A 25,935-nucleotide genomic window follows, 5' to 3' on the forward strand; every position below is an offset into this window, starting at 1 on the left:
TATTAATTTAATGTTTGATGGCAACAAGAAACAGAACCAGAACTGAAACCGTGACGGCTAATAATGGCTGAAGCATGAGAGAACGGGGCAGATAATAAAAAAGAGCGAGTCGCCACCGGAGAGCGAAAGGGCTGTAAAGTCTCGGGAGTTTTTGCCAGTGTACCCCCAAATGCTATTCTATTTCATATTTGGTCCTCAAATATTTATACTTTTTGTGAGGACTCCTTAACTTTGGATGATTATCAGATAACCCTCCGTGACTTTCAAAATACCCGAACGCCCCAAACACAACGGCACGCACAAAAAAAAAGGTTAGGGGTTATCAGAAAAAAGCCTTTTTATTATTACGAAAAATAAAAAAAAAACTTAAAGTGTTACTCGTGTTGGTCTTTTTGTTTTGATGATGTTTTAACAAACAATTTTACAACTAATATTGTTTGTCTAGTGTTTGTGTTTTCTTATTTATTCTAGGCAAACAATGAGTCGGTAGTTAGCTGAAATGCATTCAATGAGGAGAGGTAGTGAATAAAACTGTGAGACTAAACCCAAATGGTGTGAGTTTATTCATAAAGATTACCCATCATATATAGTTTGATGCAATTTATGAAAAGAGAGAAGGTTAGCAGAGTATAAACGACAATTGTTGATAATTTTCCATTATAATTTGTGTATTTTAATCTATCTATCATTCGAAAATTTGTACAAACTATTGGATTTTACTAAATATTTGATCTTCTATTCTTTATGTTGTCTCTCCCTAATTAAATAACAGCGTCCCACGTAGCAAGTTCTAGCTCTCTCTTGGAGAAGGATATATTCACCAAGAAATGCAGACCCAAAGAGGAGGAATAAGCAAGTATCCAACACACCAAATATAAACATATGATTAATTGAGGCAAAATGAAAATTGCTACATGTCTCAAATGACCGTACATCTTACAAGCATAATAATTATGTATATAATCCTTGAATACACTAAAAAATGACCCCTATAATGAAACAGTGCCTAAATGTAAATTTGATAGTTACCACATTGATGATTCAATATATGTTCCACGAAAACCATTCCGTTCCGACTCGTGAACCCCAACGATGGTAGGTCCGGCAGGCGATGCAACCGCATGTCTTTCAGCTGACCGGGATGCTTTCTTGCATTATTAAACACGGTAGCAGCTCCTAAAACCTGTAACATAAAGAAGTTTGTAATGTTAGCATTTCAGAGAAGTACGTAGGAAACCTTGCTGGTTCTTTCTTACTCTCCTTTCCTGTAGCAGCAATATCACATAACTGTTTAATATATTATGATAAATGATACAATGCTTCGTAGGATAAGACCTTTTTAGCAAAATTGACACAGGTTCTGAACTTCAATTTGGATATATTCGTTCTTAAGTAATAATTGATCAAGGCATCTCAGCTTTAAAAGTGGCGATTGTACTGCTTAAGCTAAAATTTGTCTCGGTAATGTGCCTATTAAGACAATTATTATAAAGTGTGAAGTGTTTGAGAAATCAGAGCATCAGTATGCTCTCTCCACTCAAAAAAAAATGCATTTTGTAATGCGCATATTAAGATAATGACTGCACAGGTGTGAAATGTTAGTCAGATCAAACTATAGATACGCTTTCTCCACTTCGTAATAATAAAAAAAATCTGGTAATTGCTAATTCCAGCCCCAGGATATTGAAAGGTGAAATATGATTTCTGGAGCATCAAAAACAGGCAGTACATTTACATGTAGTTCTCCATACCGTTATTACGTAACTACTCAAGATATGTATGGTACCAAAATTACTTGAACTTCTAGAAAAGGTTTTGGCGAAAACTTAACAAATGAATAGCTGGAAGTCTTTTAATTTGATTCCCACAGAAAAATTACGTAACTCACCGATATCTGCAAGTACTTTAATTTGATTCCTGTTTTTCCTTTGAAAAGAAGTCTCCATTACGTAACTCACCGATATCTGCAAGTACTTTAATTTGATTCCTGTTTTTCCTTTGAAAAGAAGTCTCCAGCTCCAAAACCACATTTTTCACTACAAACTTTAATTTGATTCCTGTTTTTCCTTTGAAAAGAAGTCTCCAGCTCCAAAACCACATTTTTCACTACAATAGAAATAGGACCTTATGATGAGAGCAGCATGACCAAAGTTAACGTTAATATTAATATATAAGAAAGAAAAATCTAGTATTAGATAGACAACACTTAACATGTTCCTTTTAAAATGCAAACAAAAGCAACTACAGATTATACAACACACGTAAAGATCCACACTCAAAACAAGTGTAAAAGTATGAATTGGTGATGTTTATCATGTTAGTATTGTCCTATAGCTGTCCTTGGTCCTACAATTCACAAAGTCAGCTGCAGAATTTGACAGCTATGATGTTTCACTTTATCAAAGTATGATCAAGAAAGTAAGAGAGGGAAAAAAAAATCAAATATATACTTGATTGCTCCATCCAAAGAAGAATCCACATGGAACTTTAGTTCCTTTAAAAAAAATCAAATATATACTTGATTGCTCCATCCAAAGAAGAATCCACATGGAACTTTAGTTCCTTTAAGAGATGATAAAATTAACATATCTTCAAAGAGAATCCACATGGAACTTTAGTTCCTTTAAGAGATGATAAAATTAACATATCTTCAAAGTAAATGATAATAGTTAAACACCGCTAGATACCTGACTTCAACATACCACAATATAAAACAAAGTTTTTCAGTGAACCAAATCTATTTAAGATCATCCAAGTAGAGCATACCCATTTAAGGCTTCACGGAGAATAATTATACATACGAAAAATGAGAATATCAGTGGATTTATAAGAGTTGTCTCTTATATATAACCCTGAGGGTCTACCTAGAGAGTAGTCAGCGCACATACATAAATTTATTATCATATAGGTATACACACACATATATAAGTAATCCATATCGAAGCATGTGTTGGTCAGTTCCTAAACTATCTCCTGTGGAGAATGCGACGTACGTCAGTCATTCTTAAACTTCTCCTCTGGAAACAACTATTATCCATTCATTTCCAGCTTCCATGCTATCATCCATACCTATCTCATTCACTATTGACATGGTTTGATTATCTTGAAAATAGTTATATAATTTTTTCCATTAATTTATTAGTTTCCAATGAAGAAATAATCATGGTGGGTATTCATTTGAATAATTGTTTTTTCAGATCATAATATTACCATAATGTGCATATATGCAACAGCATTGTAATATGAGGTCTTGTTTATCACATAGGTAATGGCTAGTAATTCCAAGATCAAAACACTCCTATCTCCTAACAATCCATCATAGCCTTTTGCATCTGGATGCTGAATGAAGTAGAATGCAAGGCTTATCCACTTCAGTCTGAATCATACCCCCAAAAAAAAGCAACTTTGGCTCTATCTCCATCCTTCTTTAAAAAAACTCGAAGAATTACGCTATTCAAGGTTAAACTCTTAATACTAGCCCAAAGATGAGTTCTTTTTACTAGCTTAGAGATAGCATCACACAAGTAGAACACCGTACCATAACATTGAATTAAATTGAATCACCTGAGAATTAGTGAGATATACGCAGATCACATTTGACGCATCTTATACCTAACATGACAACCTCAACTTTGTAGTATAAAAAATGCTAACCAAACAATGTATCCACTGATAACCCAGAAATTATACATGATTATTTCATCAACACAAGAGTACAAACTATATAGCACATCAAATCTTGCACGCAAGTATGCTCTTCTGTATTGTTATTCATAAGCATCATTGTTTCTTTTCTCCAGTTGTAAAATAATCCTTCACAATCTATGATCTTGCCACTTCTCAATCGCAACAGACCTCGCATATCCAACAACAGCATAGTGCAGCAAGACTGTAGGAAAAAAACAAACCACTCATTAAGTATATTAATCTTTGCTATTTACTTTGATTAAATGGAAAATGACCCAGAAAAGAAGCAAAAAAATAAAAATAAATTACCATCCTTCAATGAAGCTTTTATCATCCTTCCTTTTGGTATGAGGGCAAAGAGGCCTCTTCTGTTTTATTGTGCGAGTAGGGTATCCTTTTGTAATAAGAAAACAAAGAAGAAGAAAAAAGAAATATGTCAGCATCATGTTTATTTGCACTATTTAAATTGTGCTCAACTTCATGAAAAAAAAATGCACTAAAAGAATTTATCATGATACTATTATTTCCGCCATTCGATTCAGATGTCATGTGAAAATCATATCACAGTAAATTACCATCAGTACTCAAAGCTTAAGAAAATTAAATCCGTAAATCCTCAAAAGAAGTAATTTATTGTCAGAAATCCAGAATCACGCGTGCATCATATGACATTCAAAAAACATAAGCGCTATTAAAATAGTTTAAAGGGTATAAGTGGCTATACCGCCACAGTGCAAGGGATGTATCCGCAATTATATCAAGAACTGCAACAAAAAAAAAAGTATCACTATATAAATACCTGGAGGAGGAGGGTGCCGGTTGCCTAGTTTCCCTCTGTTACTCGTTGAGTTATCCATTTGTGATTCTGATATCAAGAGAACACACCAAACTAATTAAAGATGAGAGATCTCAATTTACTAATGCAGATATCCATGTAACATAACAATGTCTATATATAGTGGAGATGATATACTTTCGGCATGCTTATCTCGGTGCCTTTAACAATATGAACGATGGAGATGATATACTTTCGGCTTCTTTTTTCACGTTGCCTCTCTCAACTTCTACTATTTAATTTCAGAAGGAATCTATTGTTGTGGTCAGCATGCAAGTATGTCTCCTTTATGACATGTGAGCTTTGTTCTCTCCATCTCAAAGTCTCCTCCATCTCTCTCCTCTTTTTCTGAAAGAGTTCTTTACAGTTGGATTCTTTGAGCACGAGAAATTAATGTGTTTAAATTGTAGGTATAATTAATTATGCAAAGTTAATGTGTCAAAAATCAATTAGAATGAAATGTGTTTTTCATGGTTTAACACGTAAATCTCATTTTTAAAGTGTCGGCATTCATCTTGTCACGCGTTGCATACTCACATGTGAGTAGCATGAGGTAGCATGAGGTAAGGGAGTATGAGTCAACTTTGTATTTGTATATTGCTAAGGAATATGTTATGAGATATTGTTGTGATATTGGGAATATGTAGTGAGTGGAAACTCAAACTAGGCTGCTCTATAACTATGCTAAGAAAATTCTATCGCTGCAACAAAACTCTGAAGTGGCGATGTAAAGACCTCAAAACACATATTTCCTTAAATTTGAACTTAGAAGAAATTTTCAAAAGAGCCCCATTCCTTTTTTTTTTAAATCAACCATATTCTAACTTATTCACAAAAATCGACCCACTTTCTCGCCACATCAGCATCGTGACGAGAAAGTGGGTCGATTTTTTTTAATCCCGTTCCTAAATAGTCGGGGTTGCTAACCGCGACTATTTAGGACGTCGCCCGCTATTTAGATCCTAAATTAGTCGTAACCCCAACTAATTAAGTCAATTACTTTTCTAAAACGGTCGGGGTTGATAACCCCGACCATTCATATCTCATTGATTAAGTAGCTTACTGTGTGTGTATAAGGGGAGCTTTCTTAGGGAAGAAAGATTTTCGTCATCTTGCATGTGCTGTCCATTATGCACAGGATATATTACATATAATAAGTTGAAAAGCTGATAGGATCTTTTGATTTACAACAAAACGTGGTCTAATTAATCCATATTCTTCAATAATCAGCAGCTGAAAACTTTTCTAAATGGTCAGGGTTGGGAACCTCAACCATTTTGAAATAGGCAATTTCGAAATGGTCGGGGTTCCCAACCCCGATCGAACATTTTATGCTTGACTAAACTAACGGCGACCTAAATAGTCGGGGTTGCTATTTTGTAAATAAATTGGAATAGCCGCGATGCTGACGTGACGAGAAAGTGGGTCAATTTTTATAAATAAATTGGAATAGGGTCGATTTTTAAAAAAAATTAAGGAACGAGGCTATTTTGTAAATTTCTTCCTTGAACTTACGTATTTAAAGTGAAATTCAAATTTTTTTGAAATAATCTCGAAGTGACTAATATGCTCTCAGCCTTGCATCAAATTTGAGATTAACAATAAATAGAAGTGAGGATTTATTTGAACTAACTTAAATTAAGCTTTCAAGATGTAGGCGTCCAATTAAATCATGCTCTACAAACAACACGCACGCCCAGGTAGCCTCATACCGGTGCTACACTACAACATCGATCTGGAGTTTCCACAGTCCACCAAATATTGAGGGTTCTTATTTGTTAGATGTTATTGGTAAATTGTATAGTCAACAGGATCCCTTGAAATCTTTAAATTTACGGTAATTGATAAGTTCGATTCTCAACCTTATATATGAAAACAAACTCACAGATGATGTATCGATGCTATTTTTTCTTCGGATAAAAAAGATCATAATATGATTAACTAGCAACTTGAGCATATAATTCTTTCACAACTCACTCCAAAGCTTTTATCACCACTACTTAATTTCTGTGTACTGCCCTTAAAATTGAGAGTTTAGTGTGTTAGCTGTTTAGGAAACACAGGACCCACCTAGAAATTAAAGATTAGGATGATGTACGAGGAGAATATATATAAGATTTTTGTCTAATACTAAATATTCTTTTGTTTGATTTGTCCGTAAGTATATTCTTGAGCTTTTATATTATTCGTGCATGAGCTTGAAATGCAGCATCTTTCCCTTTTTCTCGCTCCTTCAATTTCTTCACTCCACGATGCTTTCTACATAATAATGTTGTATATGTTGTAATTTTGAACTGAGTAGTGAAGAAAACTTTGGCTAAGGGGCTGTTTGGATTGATTTTTTAGATAGGTAAAAGGGGGAAAAGCTGTCAAAAATGTCAGCTTTTTGACAGCTTTCCCCCAAAATCACCTTTTATAGAGGTGTTTTGGGGGAAAAGCTGCCAAAAAACTAACATTTTTGGCAGTTTTCCCCTCTTTTACCTATCCAAAAAATCAATCCAAACAGCCCCTAAGGCTAGTTTGATAGAGAATTAGAGAGAGAGATGTAGAAGAAGATAGAGAATTTGGTGCTTTTTGTTTTTTTTTATTCATAGGTTTATATAGACTTATACATGATCCTTCATATTCCATACATTAACTCTATACATTTACTTTCATAGAATACAAAGAGTCATCTCTTAGAATATCACCCCACTTATTATACTATGACTCTTAGGATTCCATTCCACTTAGGATATCACACTATGGCTCTTAGGTTGTTTAGGTTGCTAAACACTGATTAGTTCAACACTCCTCCTCAGGGGTTAGCAGGTTTAACACTCATTAGTTCTCGAAGTGTGCAGAAACGATCCTTCGGCAAAGCTTTGGTGAGAATGTCTGCAGCATGATCTTCAGTTTTACAGTAGATGACCTCCATCTCCTTGTCCACGATCGCGTCCCTAATGAAGTGGTATTTTCTCTTGATATGTCTTGTCCTTTGGTGGAAGACGGGATTCTTTGCCATCGCGATCGCTGACTTGTTGTCGCAGAGGAGAGGAGTAGGCTGCAGTTGTTTTTCACCAATGTCTTCAAGCATATCCCTCAGCCACTTGATTTGCGATGATGCTTGAGAAGCTACCACGTACTCGGCTTCTGCAGTTGATAGTGCCACGGACTCCTGCTTCATCGACGCCCAGGAGAACACACCCGATCCGAGTGTGAAGCAGTATCCAGATGTACTCTTCATGTCATCTTCATCACCTCCCCAGTCACTATCGCAGAATCCGAATAGCTTTGCTGAGGAGTTCTTCTCAAAATGGATCCCAATATTCTGGGTGCCTTGGATGTACCTAAGGACCCGTTTGGCAACTCCCATGTGCACTCTTGTTGCACAATGCATGAACCTACTTAAGAGACTTGAGGCAAACATGAAGTCAGGTCGAGTATTAGAGAGGTAGAGGAGACTCCCTATGATACTTCTATAGAGGTTGAGGTCTTCTCATTCGGTACCGTCTCTCTTCTTGAGTTTATCACTGACCACCAGTAGGGTAGAGACAGGCTTATAGTCTTCCATGCCGAACTTCTTCAAGATTGACTGTTCATAGGCCTGCTGATGAATGATGATGACATCTTCATCCTGTTGGATCCCCATGCTAAGAAAGTGGTGAAGGAGGCCTAAATCTGTCATCTCGTACACCTCCATCATGTCTTTCTTGAACTCATGCAAATCTGTCATCTCGTACACCTCCATCATGTCTTTCTTGAACTCATGCATAAGCTTCTCACTGTTGCCTGTATAGATAATATCATCTACATATACAGCTACAATGAGAATATCTACCTCATCTCTTTGAATGTAAAGTGTGGCTTCACTAAGGCTCCTTTTGAAGTTGTGTTGGGTGAAGTAAGAGTTGACCTCTTCATACCACGCCCTTGGTGCTTGCTTGAAACCGTAGAGCGCCTTGTGGAGCTTGTAGACTTTATCCTCGGCTCCTGCAACTTCGAACCCTTGCGGTTAATGGATGTGGACTTCTTCTTGTAGCACCCCATTGAGGAATGTCGACTTCACATCGAGCTGGAATACCTTCCACCCTTTGTCAGCAGCTAGAGCAATCAAGAGACGAATTGTCTCTAGCCTGGATCAACTCCGTCTTCATTAGACCACATAGGTCTGTATGGATCAACTCCAAAGGCTTTGTTACCCTCCATGCTCCTTCCTTTGGGAACTCGCCTCGGTGCTGCTTGCCTTTCATGCTACTAGAGCAGACACCTTCAACTTCATCAATGGTTGGGAGGCCATACACCATTTCTCTGCTTTGAAGAGTCTTGAGGTTTTGGAAGTTGAGATGCTCGAGCCTCTTGTGCCATAGCCAGGAGGAGTTCACCTCTTCGACCTTTAGAGCTTGAGTGTTCAAGTAGTGCAGTGAGAGAGGAAAACTTCTGCTGGGTTGCATAATTGACTTTGGCCACCAAGTTGTTAAAACTCCTATCATCATAGATCTTCACTGCTTGATCACCAAAAACTAGAAAATAACCGTTAAGGAGCATTTGACCTACACTTAACAGATTTTCCTCTAGACCCGGTACAAGCATTACATCCTTGATGTATCTTTTTTCTTTCTTTGTATTTACAGCCAAGATACTCTTTCCTTCAGATTTTACAATATTCTCATTTCCCATCTTAACACTACCAAGATAGGATGTGTCTAAGTCTATAACTAGTGACCGGTTCGCGGTCATGTGGTTACTACAGCCACTGTCAATATACCAAAGACTACCATCACTATCTTTTCCTCCATGACAAGCAAAGAAAATATTACCTTCGCCATCCTCTTCTTGGTTTGCAAAGACTTGCCGACAAGTTTGGTTTTGATTTCCTTGAGTCCCGCACTGCTCTTTGGTATGATCCAATCTAGAGCAATTGGTGCACTTGGGCTTCCCCTCGAACCAACACTTCCCTTGATGAGGCTTGCCGCAAGTTCTACATGTGGATTTGCTACCTTTTTGGGAGTTGCCACTTTGTTGTTGTTGTTGAGGCTTTGGAGCAAAATTGGGCTTGCCTCCTTTCTTCTTCTTCTTTTGCTTCTGGCTCTGTTGTTGATTTGAGCTTCATTCCTCTTATCAAGCTTTTGGTCAAACGCCTTGATGGATGTGATTGCCTCTTGTAATGAAAGTCTCCATATCTTTTGTTTCTTCTATCACACTTACAATGTGGTCATATCTACTAGAGAGAGAAATAAGAATTTTTTGAACTACTCTTTGATTTGTTACATCTTCACCATATGTTTTTAATTGATTTATAACATTGGTGAATCTAGTAAGAAAATCATCGAGTCTTTCTTCTACTCTCATAGAGATTTGCTCAAACTCTTTTCTAATAGTTTGAAGCTTAATCGTCCGTACCTTTTCACTTCCACGGTACTCTTCTTGGAGGATGTCCCACACCGCCTTTGTTGTCTCCTCGTTGGAGATCCTGGGGAAGATGGAGTCGGATACGGTATTTTGGATCAACCCGAGGGCTTTGGCATCCCTCATGTAGTTGAGCTTTAATGTCTTCTGCTCCGTCGAGGTGAGAGAGTCTTCGTCTTCTGGCACCTCAAAACCTTTCTCCACCAGCTTCCAAAGGTCATGCGCTCTGAATATCGTCATCATCTTGATCCGCCAAAAGTTGTAGTTCTGCCCGGAGAAGATCAGTGTTCGTATCTCGCCGAAGGTAGGTTTTTGGTCGGACTTAATGACTATTGGGTCAGCCACTTGAACCCGAGATGAAGTTGGAGAATCAACGGTTGTATAGGTCATTTTGAGGAGGCTATTTGGAAGAATTTTGGTAGTGGGTGTTGGTGTTTTTGTAGAGGTAGGGTTTCTTTACACTCAGTTGTCGTAACGAAGCTCTGATACCATGTTGTAATTTTGAACTGAGTAGTGAAGAAAACTTTGGCTAAGGCTAGTATGATAGAGAATTAGAGAGAGAGAGAGAGAGAGAGAGAGAGAGAGAGAGATGTAGAAGAAGATAGAGAATTTGGTGCTTTTTGTTTTGTTTTTTTTTTATTAATAGGTTTATATAGACTTATACATGATCCTTCATATTCCATACATTAACTCTACACATTTACTTTCATAGAATACAAAGAGTCATTTCTTAGAATATCACCCCACTTATTATACTATGACTCTTAGGATTCCATTCTACTTAGGATATCACACTATGGCTAGCTCTTGGGTTGTTTAGGTTGCTAAACACTGATTAGTTCAACAGTATATGCTATACTGGCCAGGCTATCTTCATGATTTCTTTGATCAAAATCAAATATGAAATAAAAACTATATATGAACACGTACTCTTAATGATCACAACACTGGTTAACGTAAACTAATGCAGCATTTTCATATATCCATTTGTAGGTGTACACATAAGCTAGAGCAAATTTTATTACACCCTGGTTACATCAACACACCATATCTTGTACATAGCTAAGTACACTCCTGCAATATGCTCCGTATGAAAAAGTAGTCTTTCACAAGCCATGCATGGTTGATTTACGTCTCAATCACAGCAGACATCGCATAACCAACAGCAACAAAGGGCAGCAAGGCTACAAAAGAGAAAGGAAAACACCCGTTACTTCCATTGATATGTAATCTTTAGTTAACTGCAAATAGAACCCTTTGCTGTTTTGAACTTACTACCCCCTCTAGTTTTGTTTTTGCAATGTATAGACTCCCTGGGTGTTTTTTTTTTTTGGCCATTTAGCCATCAGGTAAACTCGCAAATTTCGCCCAGGTGCAAAATCTGCCAAAATTTCACTCAGGGCAACGAGTTACGTACCCAGGGGTCTATCTGCCAATATGAAACTACAAGGGTAACAAGTTCGATACAACGAGGGGTCCATGCACAATTAAGCCTATTTAACACTTAATTTGATTAGATGAAAGATGATTCAAAAGAGAGAGGAAAAAAAAAACATTACCATCCTTCAATGAAGCTCTTATCATCTTTCCTTTTGGTACGAGGGCAGCAAGGCCTCTTATGTGGTACTGTGCGAGTTGGGTATCCTTCAACAAATATATTTTTTTTAGAAAAAGATCAGCTTTCTGAATGCTTATTTGCACAAATTAATCAAATTTCTTATTGATTCCTATGAAAATTGCTTATATGCTAGATAGAGATATATAGAAAGAAAAAACACATCATTATTTTCCTGACGTACGTTTGATCATCACAGTTGCATATTCGGGTTTCAGAGTGTTTTACATGAAAAGGACTACAATAAGCAGGATTTTGATGGTAGAACTAATCGCAAATACACCCTAGATGCAGCGTCAAGCTAATTTTCTAAGCCATTTCATTAGCACCTGTGTCAGAACCAAGTGATGATAAATTACTTCTTTTCACTTTCGATTTAAAAACTGATCGAAAAACGAAAAATTTTAAGCATAATAGCTGTCGCGCGTTAAAAGAAGGAAATTTTCGCTGTAATTACCTGGAGGAGGCTGTTGGTTGCCTTGTTTCCCTCGGTTACTCTTCAAGCTATCCATTAGTGATTCTGATAGCAAGATAGAGAACACAGCAAACTAAAGGAGATCGAGAAACCTTGCTTGCTGCAGATGTTCAACTAACATGAGGGTGATCTATATATCTATATTTATAGTGAAACAAAAGGTCAGCATATCTTTGATGGCTTGACAATAAGAGCACTGAAAATGGTATGATCTAAAATTAATTTTGACTATTTGAGAAGGAATATATCCTTCTTTGACATGAACAAAGCTTTTGTTTTCACGTGTATGCATCGTTGTTTACTTTAGACATTCAAGAAAGAAAAAAGAAAAGGTTTGGGGGGGTATGAATATTGTTTTTGCAGCCACCACCTTCTTTCTTTTGTGTGGGTTTAGGGATCAGATTCTTCGCTCTTCAAGATAAATAAAGAGTAAGATCTGATTCCTTCCCCCAGAAAAAAGATAACACAAACATTTTTAGTACATTCTGTGGTGGCATCTTAATTCATCATCTGGCAGTAAAAAAAGTCCAATTTGCAAAAGAAGAGTTTGAAAATATTGTAGCTATAAGTTGAAACTGCGAGTTTCGTCAAATCTCGAGAAAAAGATTGCAGCGGTTGGTTTGGTTCGCCTACAATTCGCCCTCATCTGTAATGCAACTCTCTGGGGACTTCTACTCAACTGCCATTGATGCATTCAGACACCATAATTGTTCCACATATTTCTGGGTTTACTCTTGAAAGTGAGTGCGTTATGTACATAATACCTGCGGAAAATGTTGGGATCGTGTCTTTGATTCTTTGTACGTATAACTTCATAAGAATTAGATAAGGTTTGAGATCTATCATGATTAGGAGATTGAGTCTCATCATGATTAGGAGTTTGAATTGTGGAAAAATCAGAAAAACCAGAAAAACTGGCATAAGTCGACTCATGCACAAGGCTAAGTCGACTTATGGTAAGTCGACTTGCCAGTGTGCATGAGTCGACTTACGATCTGCAGCGGAGTTGTGGTTTTTGCCTCTGCCAAGTCGACTTATAATGTCTGATAAGTCGACTTACGAAGTCCTCTCCTGTTGCTGTTTTTTCCTCTGCTAAGTCGACTTACGCCCTCTGTTAAGTCGACTTATAGCGGGTTTTTTGCATACGCAGGTTTCCTATTTGCAGTCTAATTGGGGTTTTGTTTTGGTATAAATAGGGAAACGATTTGAGAGGGTTGAATATCAGAGATTAAGGAATCTTTTGAGCATTGTGAGAGGTTGATATTGTGGGCAAGGTGAGATCTTTGGTTGAGGGTTAGTTTGAGAGTTCTTGTGTGATTGTAACCCTTTGTACTCTCCTTGAATTAGTGAAATCTCCCCATCCTCTCCCCGTGGACGTAGGCAAATTGCCGAACCACGTATATCTCTGTGTTTGGATTGATTTGGCGTTATTGGTTGGATTTGTGCAAGAGTTTGGCTTTCTTCGACTCCGTGATCACAGGTTCGTTGTGAGTTCGTGCAAGGCTTCCGCAAAGGCGCGCGACAAGTGGTATCAGAGCTCAGATTCAGATCTAGGGTTTTGGATTAGGTGGAGGAAGATTCAGTTTGAAGCTTGGTTCTTGGAGTTCTAGGCTTTGGTGGAGTTAGGGTTTGAAGTTGCCGTTGAAGATCTCGCTTTCCTCGTGTGGTTAGGAGTTCTATTTGGAATCCAATCTAGGGTTCAGTTGGGTAATTTCTTATTCTTTCAAAGTTTGGATCTTTCTCTACAATTTGGAAGTTGTGATTATGGGTGAAGTAATTGGTGAAAGCAGCAAGATGACAGGCACAGTTCAAGTGGGTTTTCAGAACACTAAGATTAGTGTTGTGAAATATGACAGCAAGATCAATTTTGGTTTGTGGATGAGCGACGTACAGGATGCGCTCAATGCTCAAAATCTGGAGGAGACCATCATGGTCGATGTGAGGCCACCTAAATATGAAGAGGCGATATGGGAAAAGATGAATCGAAATGCTTGCGGGGTAATCAGGTCCTGTTTGGAACAGGAGCTGAAACACGATGTGATTGGGGTGACGTCTGCGATGAAGATGTGGGAAATTCTCAACAATAAGTACCTTACGAAGAGTGTTGAGAACCGGTTGCACTTGCTGCGAAGGTTATTCAGATTCCAGATGTCCAGAGGTACCTCGCTTGCGGCTCATGTGAACAACTACACTAAGTTGTTGTCGGACTTGGCGAACGTGGATGAGAAGATCACAGATGAGTACAAGGCTATTATTCTTTTGGGCTCCTTACCGGATGAGGAGTATGATACCTTCGTGCTTACGTTGCTGAACGGGAGATCTTCTATCACTTATAGTGAAGTGACTAACGCATTGACGAACTATGATTTGAGGAGGAAGGATAAGGAGACTTCCCGCGCTAGTACTTCAGGAGAGGCCTTGTCGGCGAGAGGTAGAAGCTCATATCAGAAAGGTGGAAATAGAGGGAGGTCAAAGTCAAGAGGTCGTCACCAGCTTGGAAAGAACCAATGTGCATTCTGCAAGGAGCAGGGACATTGGAAAAGAGATTGCCCGAAAGTCAAAGAAAAGGAGAATAGCAAGAATAAGGGCCCGAAGGCCAATGAGGTGAATGTTGCGAAAGGCGATGATTCCGATGATTCGAGCTTTTCTCTTTTGATTACTCCGGAGGTGAACCATTTGGATGCATCGGAGTGGATGCTTGATTCTGGCGCTACTTATCATGTGACTCCTAGGCGAGATTGGTTCTCATCATTTGAGAGACTCGATGGGGGTGTTGTGGTCATGGGAAATGATCAATCCTGTGGCGTTCGTGGGATAGGTACTGTGAGGATTCGGATGCACGATGGAGTAGTCCGTGAGCTGAAGGAGGTGAGATTCGTTCCTCAACTTAAGAAGAATCTTATCTCAGTGGGGGCTTTGGAGGCGAAGGGATTCAGGGTGACCTTTGAGGATGCTGTAGCAAAGGTTACTAAGGGATCTTTGGTGGTGATGAAGGGAGTCCGAAATCATAATTTATATTATCTGAAGGGGAGCACCGAGATTGGCCAGGTTGCTTCGGCGATTTCAGAGGCGGACATGAGCAGACTTTGGCACTACAGGCTAGGGCATACAGGTGAAAAGTCACTGCAGGCATTGTGCAAGCAGGGGCTTTTGAAGGGAGCCAAGAGTGGTAAAGTAGAATTCTGTGAGCACTGTGTACTTGGCAAGAAGACGAAGGTGAAGTTCGGGACGGCCATTCATAGGACGAGGGGCATCTTGGACTACGTGCACACAGATGTTTGGGGTCCCACTAAGACGGCATCACTTGGTGGTCGACATTGGTTCGTCACGTTCGTTGATGACTATTCTAGGCGATGTTGGGTGTACACCATGAAGCATAAGAGTGAAGTCCTAGATTTGTTTGTGGAGTGGAAGAAGAGATTGGAACTGCAGACTGGGAGAAAGATCAAGACGTTGCGATCCGACAACGGCGGCGAGTATACCTCAGACCCCTTTCTGCAGCTATGTCGAGACGAGGGCATAGAGAGGCACTTCACAGTTAGTCATACACCGCAGCAGAATGGGGTGGCAGAGAGATTGAATCGGTCTTTGCTGGAGAAGATTCGATGTTTATTGGCGCATAGTGGTTTGGAGAAGATCTTTTGGGCTGAGGCACTTTCTTATGCGAGCCACCTCATTAACAGGCTGCCTTCATCTGCGATTGAGGGGAAGACCCCTATGGAGATGTGGTCGAGAGAGACAGCACATGACTATGACCAGCTTAAGGTATTTGGTTGCCCTGCATATTATCATGTTAGAACTGATAAGTTGGAACCTCGAGCTAGGAAGGCCATATTTGTAGGATTCAAGCGTGGTGTCAAGGGATACAAGCTTTGGGATCCAGTTGATAAGAAGATTGTGCTGAGTAGGGACGTCACATTCGATGAGGCTTCTATCTTGAAGCTTCCCAGCTCTCATCAGGTGGAGAGCAACCCGACAGAGGAGATTTCGCAGGTGGTGGAGATTGATGCAGCTCCACAGAGTCCAGATAGTGCAGTATCCATTAGAGTGCCGACTGAGGTGACGCCAGCCGAGCACGACGGTGATGCGGAGGATACGGGTACTCATGAGCAGGATCAGGGACCGACGGCTCAGGTTCAGTATTCTATTGCGGTACGGAGACAGAGGAGAGACATACGGGTGCCAGCACGGTATGCCGACACAGTTGCATATGCACTTCCGGTGGAGAGTATCGATGAGATGGTACCTACTACATTCAGAGAGGCCGAGCAGAGTTCGGAGGCTGATTCGTGGCAGGTGGCTATGCAGGAGGAGATGGAGTCTCTTCACAAGAACGATACATGGAAGCTTGTAGAGCTTCCAAAGGGGCGGAAGGCGATTGGGTGCAAGTGGGTGTACACGAAGAAGGAGGGCATTGAGGGCACTCCAGTGAGGTTCAAGGCTAGGTTGGTTGCGAAGGGCTATGCACAGGAGGAAGGTATTGATTACAATGAGGTTTTCTCTCCGGTGGTGAAGCATTCGTCGATTCGGATTTTGCTAGCTTTGGTGGCACAGTATGGATTGGAGTTAGATCAGTTGGATGTGAAGACAGCATTTCTTCATGGTGATCTTGATGAAGAAATATATATGACTCAGCCATTGGGATTCCGAGCTGCAGGGAAAGATAAGTTGGTTTGCAGGCTAAAGAAATCGCTATACGGTTTGAAGCAGTCTCCTCGACAGTGGTATAGGCGATTTGATGGTTTTATGCTTGGTCATTCGTACACTCGGAGCCAGTTTGATCCTTGCGTGTATTTTCGCAAGTTGAGAGGAGGTGCGTACATTTATTTGTTGCTTTATGTCGATGACATGTTGGTTGCTTCTAGTTCCAGGTCAGCTATAGATGAGTTGAAAGTTCAGCTTTCGAATGAGTTTGAGATGAAGGACTTGGGCGAGGCGAAGCGCATTTTAGGGATGGAGATCGGCAGAGATAAGAAGAAGGGCAGGATTTGTTTGACACAGGTGGCTTATTTGAAGAAGGTTCTACAGCGATTCCATGTTAGCATGGATACGAAGCCAGTTTGTGTACCGTTGGGAGCCCATTTGAAGCTTTCAGCTGGCCTTTCACCGAAGTCAGTTGAAGACCGTGAGTTGATGACGAAGACTCCATATGCGAGCGCAGTTGGGAGCTTGATGTACGCGATGGTATGTACGAGGCCGGATTTGTCACAGGCAGTGAGCATGGTGTCGAGATACATGCACGATCCAGGAGTGGGTCATTGGGACGCCGTGAGATGGATTTTGAGGTACATTAGAGGTACGCTCAATGTTGGTTTGGTTTATGAGCGGGACACTACAGGTGGGCAGCTATGCATTGGCTATGTTGATTCGGATTATGCCGGGGATTTGGATAAGCGCCGGTCTACTACGGGGTATGTGTTCACTTTGACCCGTGCGCCGGTGTGTTGGAGATGCACCTTACAGTCTACGGTGGCTTTGTCTTGGCTTCGAGGACTTTTAGAAGAACTTGGTATATCGCAGCGATCCGTCACTATTCATTGTGATAGCATGAGTGCTATATATTTGGCGAAGAATCAGGTTTTTCATGCGAGGACGAAGCACATTGATGTTCGATATCACTTCGTTCGGGATGTTCTTGAAGATGGCGATGTGGAGATGTGAAGGTCCACACGAAGGATAATCCGGCGGATATGCTCACAAAGGTGGTTCCAAGCAACAAGTTTGATCATTGCAGAAACCTGTTGAATATTTGTGATTGTTGAGGTCGTTGATGGCCATTTGGATGAACTACGGGCGGCTTGATCCCTTGGGAGAGGGGGTACGTAGGCAACCATATTGGTGCAGCCGAGTTTAGAGAGACGACACATTGGTGCTCATGTTGGTGTCGGCTCAGTGTTGGGAACACTTCGCCGAGGTGGAGAATTGTGAAAACGGCGAAGGAATTGTGAAAAACGTGAAGAATAACTCAAAACAGGCTCCACCACACCCTGGTGTGGTGTCTGCCATGGGTGTGGGGAGTTGTGGTTTTTGCCTCTGCCAAGTCGACTTATAATGTCTGATAAGTCGACTTACGAAGTCCTCTCTTGTTGCTGTTTTTTTCCTCTGCTAAGTCGACTTACGCCCTCTGTTAAGTCGACTTATAGCGGGTTTTTTGCATACGCAGGTTTCCTATTTGCAGTCTAATTGGGGTTTTGTTTTGGTATAAATAGGGAAACGATTTGAGAGGGTTGAATATCAGAGATTAAGGAATCTTTTGAGCATTGTGAGAGGGAGATATTGTGGGCAAGGTGAGATCTTTGGTTGAGGGTTAGTTTGAGAGTTCTTGTGTGATTGTAACCCTTTGTACTCTCCTTGAATTAGTGAAATCTCCCCATCCTCTCCCCGTGGACGTAGGCAAATTGCCGAACCACATATATCTCTGTGTTTGGATTGATTTAGCGTTATTGGTTGGATTTGTGCAAGAGTTTGGCTTTCTTCGACTCGTGATCACAGGTTCGTTGTGAGTTCGTGCAAGGCTTCCGCAAAGGCACGCGACATGAATCCTATTCTAATTAGGAAGTTAGGCTAGAGATAGAGATTTGGTTTACCTATATATATTCTTCTATTATTTGAGGGGGGGGGAGTAGAGAAGAGGGAGTCAATATTCTTGTAATCTAGGGTTAGTAGAGAGCGTAGCCTTTCAAGAATATTATGTGAGAGGCGAGCGTTTCGTAGTCTTTGACCGTGCAAAAGATTACATCATTAGGAGAGGGTTTCACAGTCTTTGTTCATTCAAAAGATTGTAAGGAGAGGGCTTCGGAGAGAATATAAGAGTTGATTATATATGTGAGGTTGAGAGATTGAGAGATTGAGAGACAAGAGTTGAGTGGTTCCTCTTGTAGTTCTCTCTGATACATTGTGGATTTCTCGTATTGTTGCCCCGTGGACGTAGGTCGAAGTTAGTCGACTGAACCACGTAAATCTTAGTGTTATTTCTTCTTGATGGTGGTTATTTTATATCTTGTTGATTATGGTTGGCTTCCGAGTTGCGCAGACCGCAGTACGCGGGGAGGCTAAATTCCCCAACAAAAATACTTCAAGTAGCTCTCTCTCTCTCGCACTTAAAACTAGGACAAAATAACCAACTCCTCCAAGTATCATTGAAGTCGTAACTTGCATCCTAAAGTATATATCAATTTGCCATTTTTCCTCCTTATATTATGTTTCTTTGCCCAGTGTTGCCCTTTTGTGAAACAACTATTAAACATTTAACCAATGGAATAAAAATGTTTTTTGAGTTTTTTTTAAACTAAAATTTACAAACAAGTTCAAAACTTTTCTAAAATTATAAAAGACTGCCTTGAAAAATTGAAAATTATAAAAAGCACCTTGAAAAATTATAGACACTTGAAAATCTAAAATTTAGAAACTTTGAGAGATGCAGCACCGTGAAAATTTCAAAATAGCTAAAAAATCCCTAAATTTTTCAAAAGTTACAAACAACCCTTAGAGAATATGAAAGGCCAAGAAAAAGTTCGAAATTTGCAAAAAAACATTATATAAGGTCTGAAAATTACAAAAGAATGCCCGGTAAATTTAATAAAACATACCAAAAATCTATAATTTACAAACAGACTCCTTAAAAATTTTCTGGTATGTTGGTATTTTTTGGATTTAATGGTCCTTTTTGTAATTTTTGTAATTGTCAGGGTGTATTTTATAAATAGTGAATATTTCAAGGCCCATTTCTAATTTTTAGATATTCAGAGGAAATTTCATGTTTCTAGGTGTTTTTTAAAATTTTAAATTTTTTGGGATACTTTTTGCAAATTTTAAAAATTTTAATGGTCATTTGTAATTTTTAGATTTTCATGGGGCTATTTAAAATATTTTAAATTTTACGAGTGTTTTTTTCTAAGTTTTTAATTTTAAACTTTTCAAGAGGTTGTCTGAAGTTTTCAAATTTTCTTTAATCATACGGAGGCTGTTTTCACAAAGGGGACACATTGGGCAAAAAATTTTAAAACCGATCGGTTTTGAATTTTATTCCCAAAAACAGACTCATTTCAAACTTAATTTTAAAAACCGACCCAGTTGATTGAAATTGGGTCGGTTTTTGAAAAAAAAAAGGTTTCCAAATTTCACGGGAGTTGAAGTCCCGTGAAATTTTTTATATAACAAAACTTCACGGGACTTCAACTCCCCTGAAGTTTGTGAATTGCTTTTTCAAAAACCGACCCAGTTTTAGTTTTACTGTAAGGGGGATATAGTCATTTATGTGACACCTCATGTTTTCACACATGGCTGCGGTCCAAGGTGAACCAGAGATGTTAAACCTAACATGCACCCACACTGTGTAATAACACGTTTCACCAATCACGGTAATATCCTCTAGTGGAATCAAATATAAATGTAGATACAAAACAGACAAAAAATGAAATAAAAATAATAGACATGATATAGAAAGAGATATCTCATAAATGGAAATCATGTCTCAACTGAAATACATCTGATATCTGGAATAATGAAAGTGTCTCAACATGAATCAACTGAAAATCGTACTAAGACACACTGCCTTTACAATATGAAAACAAAACTCTAATATCTAAATGAGAACATAAAACTATAGTGGAGTCTCAACAACTAAAATGTGCGACAGCGTATATGCTAGTGCGGCTCTCCGGAACTCTGAGCTGCCTGAAAAGGAAATTTAAAATAATAAAAATAACAACAATAAGAGCGTCAGAGCGTTATAGCAAAATAACCTTCATCCGCCCCCAGGGAAAGGGATGCTAGATGAAGTAGAGGCTCTATCTATTAAGTATAGTCTACCTAGATCATTTTCCCCGTATCTGATGATATTAATACTTAGAAATCTACTACACGAGATGTAGTACGTCGAGTGAAATAATCCAAACCAGTAAACCCTCATGTATATACCATATATCTCAAATTGTAGATAACTAAATATTAATCCCGAACTAAGAATGAAAGGAAACATAACTGGAAAGATAAAGAATCGAAATAACCATCAGTATATTATCTCGTGTACTTCCACAATAAGATATCTTAGTCATCAAATATCTCAACAATGAGTCGAATTCACTTTTGGCATCCACCAAACTCATGCTATCACATAATTGTCATATTGCAACTCTTCGTAAAATTTCTAATTCATCGCATTATCATGCGCAACGGACTACCTTGTAGGTATCCTAACAATTGTATGTGTAAAATTTGATTTCCCGAAATGGGGACTTCGTTTGTATTGATAAGAATAGATTATTACAAACTAATAAATCAAAGTTACAACAGAAGCGGAGGGAATTCCCTCCTTGTTTAACGTGTGGTCTTTGGAAGCGATAGGATGCCTCCCTTGGTGCTCGTACCGAGTTTGCTTCCCTTGGACGATCCAATCAAAGTTGCGGGCAAGCTTCAGTACGCAGTAGAAGCTTGATTGGATGAGTTTGATCAACAGAGGCGAAACAAGTGCTTGAAGCTTCAGTGCACAATAGAAGCTTGATTGGATGAGTTCGATCAACCGAGGCCAAACAAGTGATTATACTTGTAGGTCGAAGATGCCAAGAATTCAGTCTTCTTGAATGACAAGAAGTCCGGTCTCCAAAGACCAGTGCCTGGAACAAGGCTGATCTCAAATCCAAGATGGTCTTGAGTTCTCTGTAATTCGTCCTCAAGAGGTCGGGTCCTAAGACCTTTTCTCTATGGCTGCTCATGCCCTTTTATAGAGGATAAGGAGAGTGTAATCACTCCCTTAAATCATGGGAAGTGACCATTCCCATACTAAGTATGGCCATGAGGAGAATCATGACCAAATCCCTTAAATCTTGGGAAATGACTATTTTCGTGCTGGGTACAGTCATGAGGATAACCAATCCCTTTATTCAAGGGATTTGACTGCTCTCATGCTTCAAGTGGGTGGCTGATAGGCTAGGTGAGCTGGCAAGGCTGTGTAGGCGAGCTTGGCCTTCAGCCGAGGCTGTGCAGGCGAGCTTTTGCAAGTGAGGCTAGATCATGCATGCGAGCTTCAAGCTATTAAGCAAGCTTGTCTTCAGGCAAGCCTGGATCATGCAGGCGAGCTTCAAGCTGTCAGGCGAGCTCTGCAGGCTAGGCTGTGCAGGCAAACTTGCCTTCGGGCGAGCCTGGATCATGCAAGCGAGATTCAAGCTATCAGGCGAGCTCTGCACGCGAGGCTGTGCAGGCGAGACTGGATCATGCAGGCAAGCTTGGGTCATGCAGACGAGCTCCTAGCTATCGAGCAAGCTTGCCTTGTGCATGCGAGCTTCAAACATGCAGGCGAGCTTCAAGCGTGTAGTCGAGCTTTGGTCATACAGGCGAGCTCCCAACTGTCGGGTGAGCTTGTCTTGTGCAGACGAGCTTCAAATATGCAGGCAAGCTTGGTAGGTGAGGCTGTGCAGGCGAGCCAGTCTCATTCAGGCGAGCTTAAAGCTTGAAGCCTTCAGGCGAGCTAAACTTCTTTGCAGGTGGGGTTGCTCTTCAGGCGAGCTCCAGAACATTCTACGAAGAACAGGTCGTAACTTTCAAACCGTAACTCGGAATTGGACGAATTATATATGCAAATCGCCTATCTCAACGAGATGGGTCCAACCAAACCCCAAAAGGGGTTTGCCTCCTCTGTTTCACCAAATTTCTTACGGTTTGAGAGATATTAGTGTTTTTCCCTTTTTTGCTCTTTCGGGTGAGGGTTTAGCAGTCTTGTTCTGAACTTTTCTGATAGGGATTAAAGATAATTTTTATTGCCTACAACAGTGTACACGGCTCATTAGTCTCATCGTAATCTCAGTGCGTATTATGAGTGCGGGACGACCTACCATATAGGTATCCTAAGAGACGACTCACAAGCCTCATCGCACCCCCGTGAGGACGGACTGTTAGACAAAGCATCCAAACCCGACTCAATGGCCTGTACAAATAGAATATCGACGAACCACCACACATAGTACTGAACTGAGCTCATCAACAATATCCATCTCGTGTATAAACTGTGTATGTTTGGTATATCGACGCACTACCTCATATAGTACTGAGTTGTGCTCATCAACGATATCCAACATGTGTATAAACGATCTTTAACTCAAGTGTAATCATCTCAACACTTATTAAAATCCCCTTTGGAATACGCATGTGTGTACTACAACACTATTTATGTATATTCATATCTATTCGTGTACTATCGTGTGACTCGAACCCCGCGATCGCATCTCAAAACAGTGCAACACGATGTTCAGAAAAAGTCTTAGTAGTCGATTACACTGAGTCCATCCAGACTCTGTGAGGTATGTATCAGGATTAGTAGTCGACTACTAAACATATTAGTCGACTACTCTGTAATTTTCCAGTTTTTGGAAATCCAAACTGAACATGAATAACCGACTACTAAACTTAGTAGTCGACTACTCTGTCAAAACATGCATTCTTTCATGCACGAACAGAGCTTATCAGTCATCATATACTTATCATGAGATTTAGTACAAATGAAAACATGTAATATTCAACAGAAATCATCCTGAACATGAAACAAATCTATTAACTTGTTCTAATTAGGGATTAACATCCTAATTAATCAATTTCCTCAATTAGCTCTTAATTAAACAACATAATTATCAACACTTGATGAAAAACTACTTATGAACAGATGTGAAACTTCGTTTATACATGTTTATATGACTTAGGTATCACGAACGTAGGGTTTTAGCATGATTAGCTAACAAAAAAACTGAATTAAACAACTAATTAGGGTTTACTCATAAGTTAAACATAATTAAAAAGTTAAAAATAAAATTAACATCAACCCTAATGATCATGATCATGTTTCTATCATCAACAACAAAGATTTAACTTTAGATCTAGCATAGGGTTAAGATTTATCATCACAAATCTGATTTTTTTCACATTAGGTTACACTTAACCATGAAAACATCAATTAAACATCTTCAAAACTTTAACTAATTATAGGAACAGGTTTGGATGAAGATGATCTTGTCTCAAACGCTGTGTTGAACTCCTGAACACGCGTGCAAGATCCCTTCTTCGTCAAAAACCGCAAAGTCTCGCCTTTCTCTCGATAAACACCTCGAGATCTCTCCCAAAACTCACACTTTAGGGTTAGGTTTGAGGAGGAAGGTGGCTGGTGTTAATCTCACGTGAAAGAGGGTAAAAAGATCTTTAAAACGAGTATATGTACGCATATATACAACTGCGTTTAAAACAAAACAAATTCGACTCGAAACTCATAAGAAATTTGGAAACAGTCCGACTAGTCAACTAATACTACTATTAGTCGACTAATGGCCTTACTAGTCAACTACTAACAGTGTAGTCGACTACTAACAGCACAGATACAGATTTTTGCATGTTTTCGTGCATGCATCTCTTCTAAGCTCATATATATACATTGGATTGATCTCAAATCAATCCTAATCCTAACATACTCAAACATCAAAATATATTATTTATCATATTATAACATATTTATTATTATATATCACAATATACTCAAATTTATGGGGTTTTACACTTTGTTTTTAAACTAACAACTCAGTTAATCTTATACTATTTTCATATTTAAAACACAAGCACGATGAGCCTTCATTCATGAACTACAATCAGCATCCACGCATCTCTAGTTTGAATGACATTTGAACCTTTATATCGTCGTAATAATACAAAATTTATAGTGGAATAACATACCCTTTTTTTATAGGTTATGGAATCAATTCCCTTTAATTATCTGTCATAAAGCACTTTCACATTCTATAAGATAAAGAACATCCTCATCAAAAACTGCATGGCCGAAGGGCGTGAAATCGTATTGCCACCAACACACTCCATGATGAAATTCAAAAAAAAAAAAAAAACATTTCACGAAATAAATATTCAGATGAAGACCAGCTTTCAACTCTCAGAACATTAAAATATAGTCAACACTAATCACAAAAAAGAACAAAATCAATGTTAATACAGTGAGATCACTATATTACATAGGACCACAGACTGAATTCTGCCCCGCATGACGTTCAATAGCCTTCGATGCTATAAAATGTCGAAACCTCCAGAAAATTTCTAAGTGTCACTGATACACTTTATGATTGTTAAAGAAAAGAATAATGCTATACAGTTGCCCTGTAAACTTCATTAACTTGGGAAGTCTTGCCATGGCCTGCAGAAAAGGGAGAAGGGGGAAAAACGCGTCGTACAACAGAAAACTAGAACTGAAGGATGATGTAACTATTGCTTAGTCCACCCGCATACCTCACAAGAACACAGAAGAGGTCTCGGTTCAACAAACACACTTGGTGTTGGCCCTGGAACGAGATCTTCGCTATGAACTGACAATATTAATCACTGCACAACTAAATTTCATTAGATGAGTCATGCGTATCTCCAGGATGCAAGACCAACACGTGAAAACACACGCACGGAAAAAAAAAAGCAAATTAAATTATATAACTGCGTTCAGCTATTCCAATGTGCCAATAGTTAAGCACCTGGATGGATACAATTTGCAATGTGAAGGTAAAATGTATCTCTGCTGGTTTAAGATACCCGCCAAAATTTTGAAGAAACTCCATTGTGAGCCTCATCCAAAAGCTTACAAGTCGAAAAATTTTGCTCGTCAGTTGCAGGATTTCTCTAGACAAATTGCTCTTGCACTGTCACAATGTTGTGACAAAACTCAGCAGTCCACAGGGAGCAGCACCAGCAACGAAGCGATGAGATCCAGAAAAAGGGATCGTGCAACCATTTATTTTCCCTCAAGAAAAGAATTTCCTTTCCACTAATTTCCGTCAGTTTTTGTACACAACATGGTTACTATCTACCAAAGTGACCGAAGGACTATCTGAACTCATATTGATGATGACCCTGAGCTGGAGGAAATCTGCCAGGATGATTTCCAAATCTAAGCTCTGGTGGACC

The 25,935-nt window shown here is 39.3% G+C and overlaps 1 protein-coding gene and 2 long non-coding RNA genes across 3 annotated transcripts in view; all 3 read right to left on the reverse strand.

Annotated features, from left to right (window-relative positions):
- Positions 3,536-4,629, reverse strand: LOC109842982. Its single transcript, XR_002247476.1, has 3 exons — positions 4,487-4,629; positions 3,997-4,081; positions 3,536-3,889 (listed from the first exon to the last, which is right to left on the reverse strand). It is a non-coding gene; the product is annotated as an uncharacterized LOC109842982 (long non-coding RNA).
- Positions 10,862-12,192, reverse strand: LOC109843197. The gene is made up of 3 exons (XR_002247572.1): positions 11,983-12,192; positions 11,470-11,554; positions 10,862-11,094 (listed from the first exon to the last, which is right to left on the reverse strand). It is a non-coding gene; the product is annotated as an uncharacterized LOC109843197 (long non-coding RNA).
- The window catches only part of LOC109844023 (protein CHROMATIN REMODELING 5-like), a 44,215-nt gene continuing 43,367 nt past the window's right edge, over positions 25,088-25,935 (reverse strand). The window contains exons 32-33 of the mRNA XM_020413027.1: positions 25,270-25,346; positions 25,088-25,177 (exon numbers count right to left, since the gene is read on the reverse strand). Of these exons, the coding sequence (XP_020268616.1) occupies positions 25,088-25,177; positions 25,270-25,346 (167 nt within the window). The remainder of the gene's footprint in view (positions 25,178-25,269; positions 25,347-25,935) is intronic.

Source organism: Asparagus officinalis, chromosome 5, assembly GCF_001876935.1.
Source record: "Asparagus officinalis chromosome 5, Aspof.V1, whole genome shotgun sequence".
NCBI lineage: Eukaryota > Viridiplantae > Streptophyta > Magnoliopsida > Asparagales > Asparagaceae > Asparagus > Asparagus officinalis.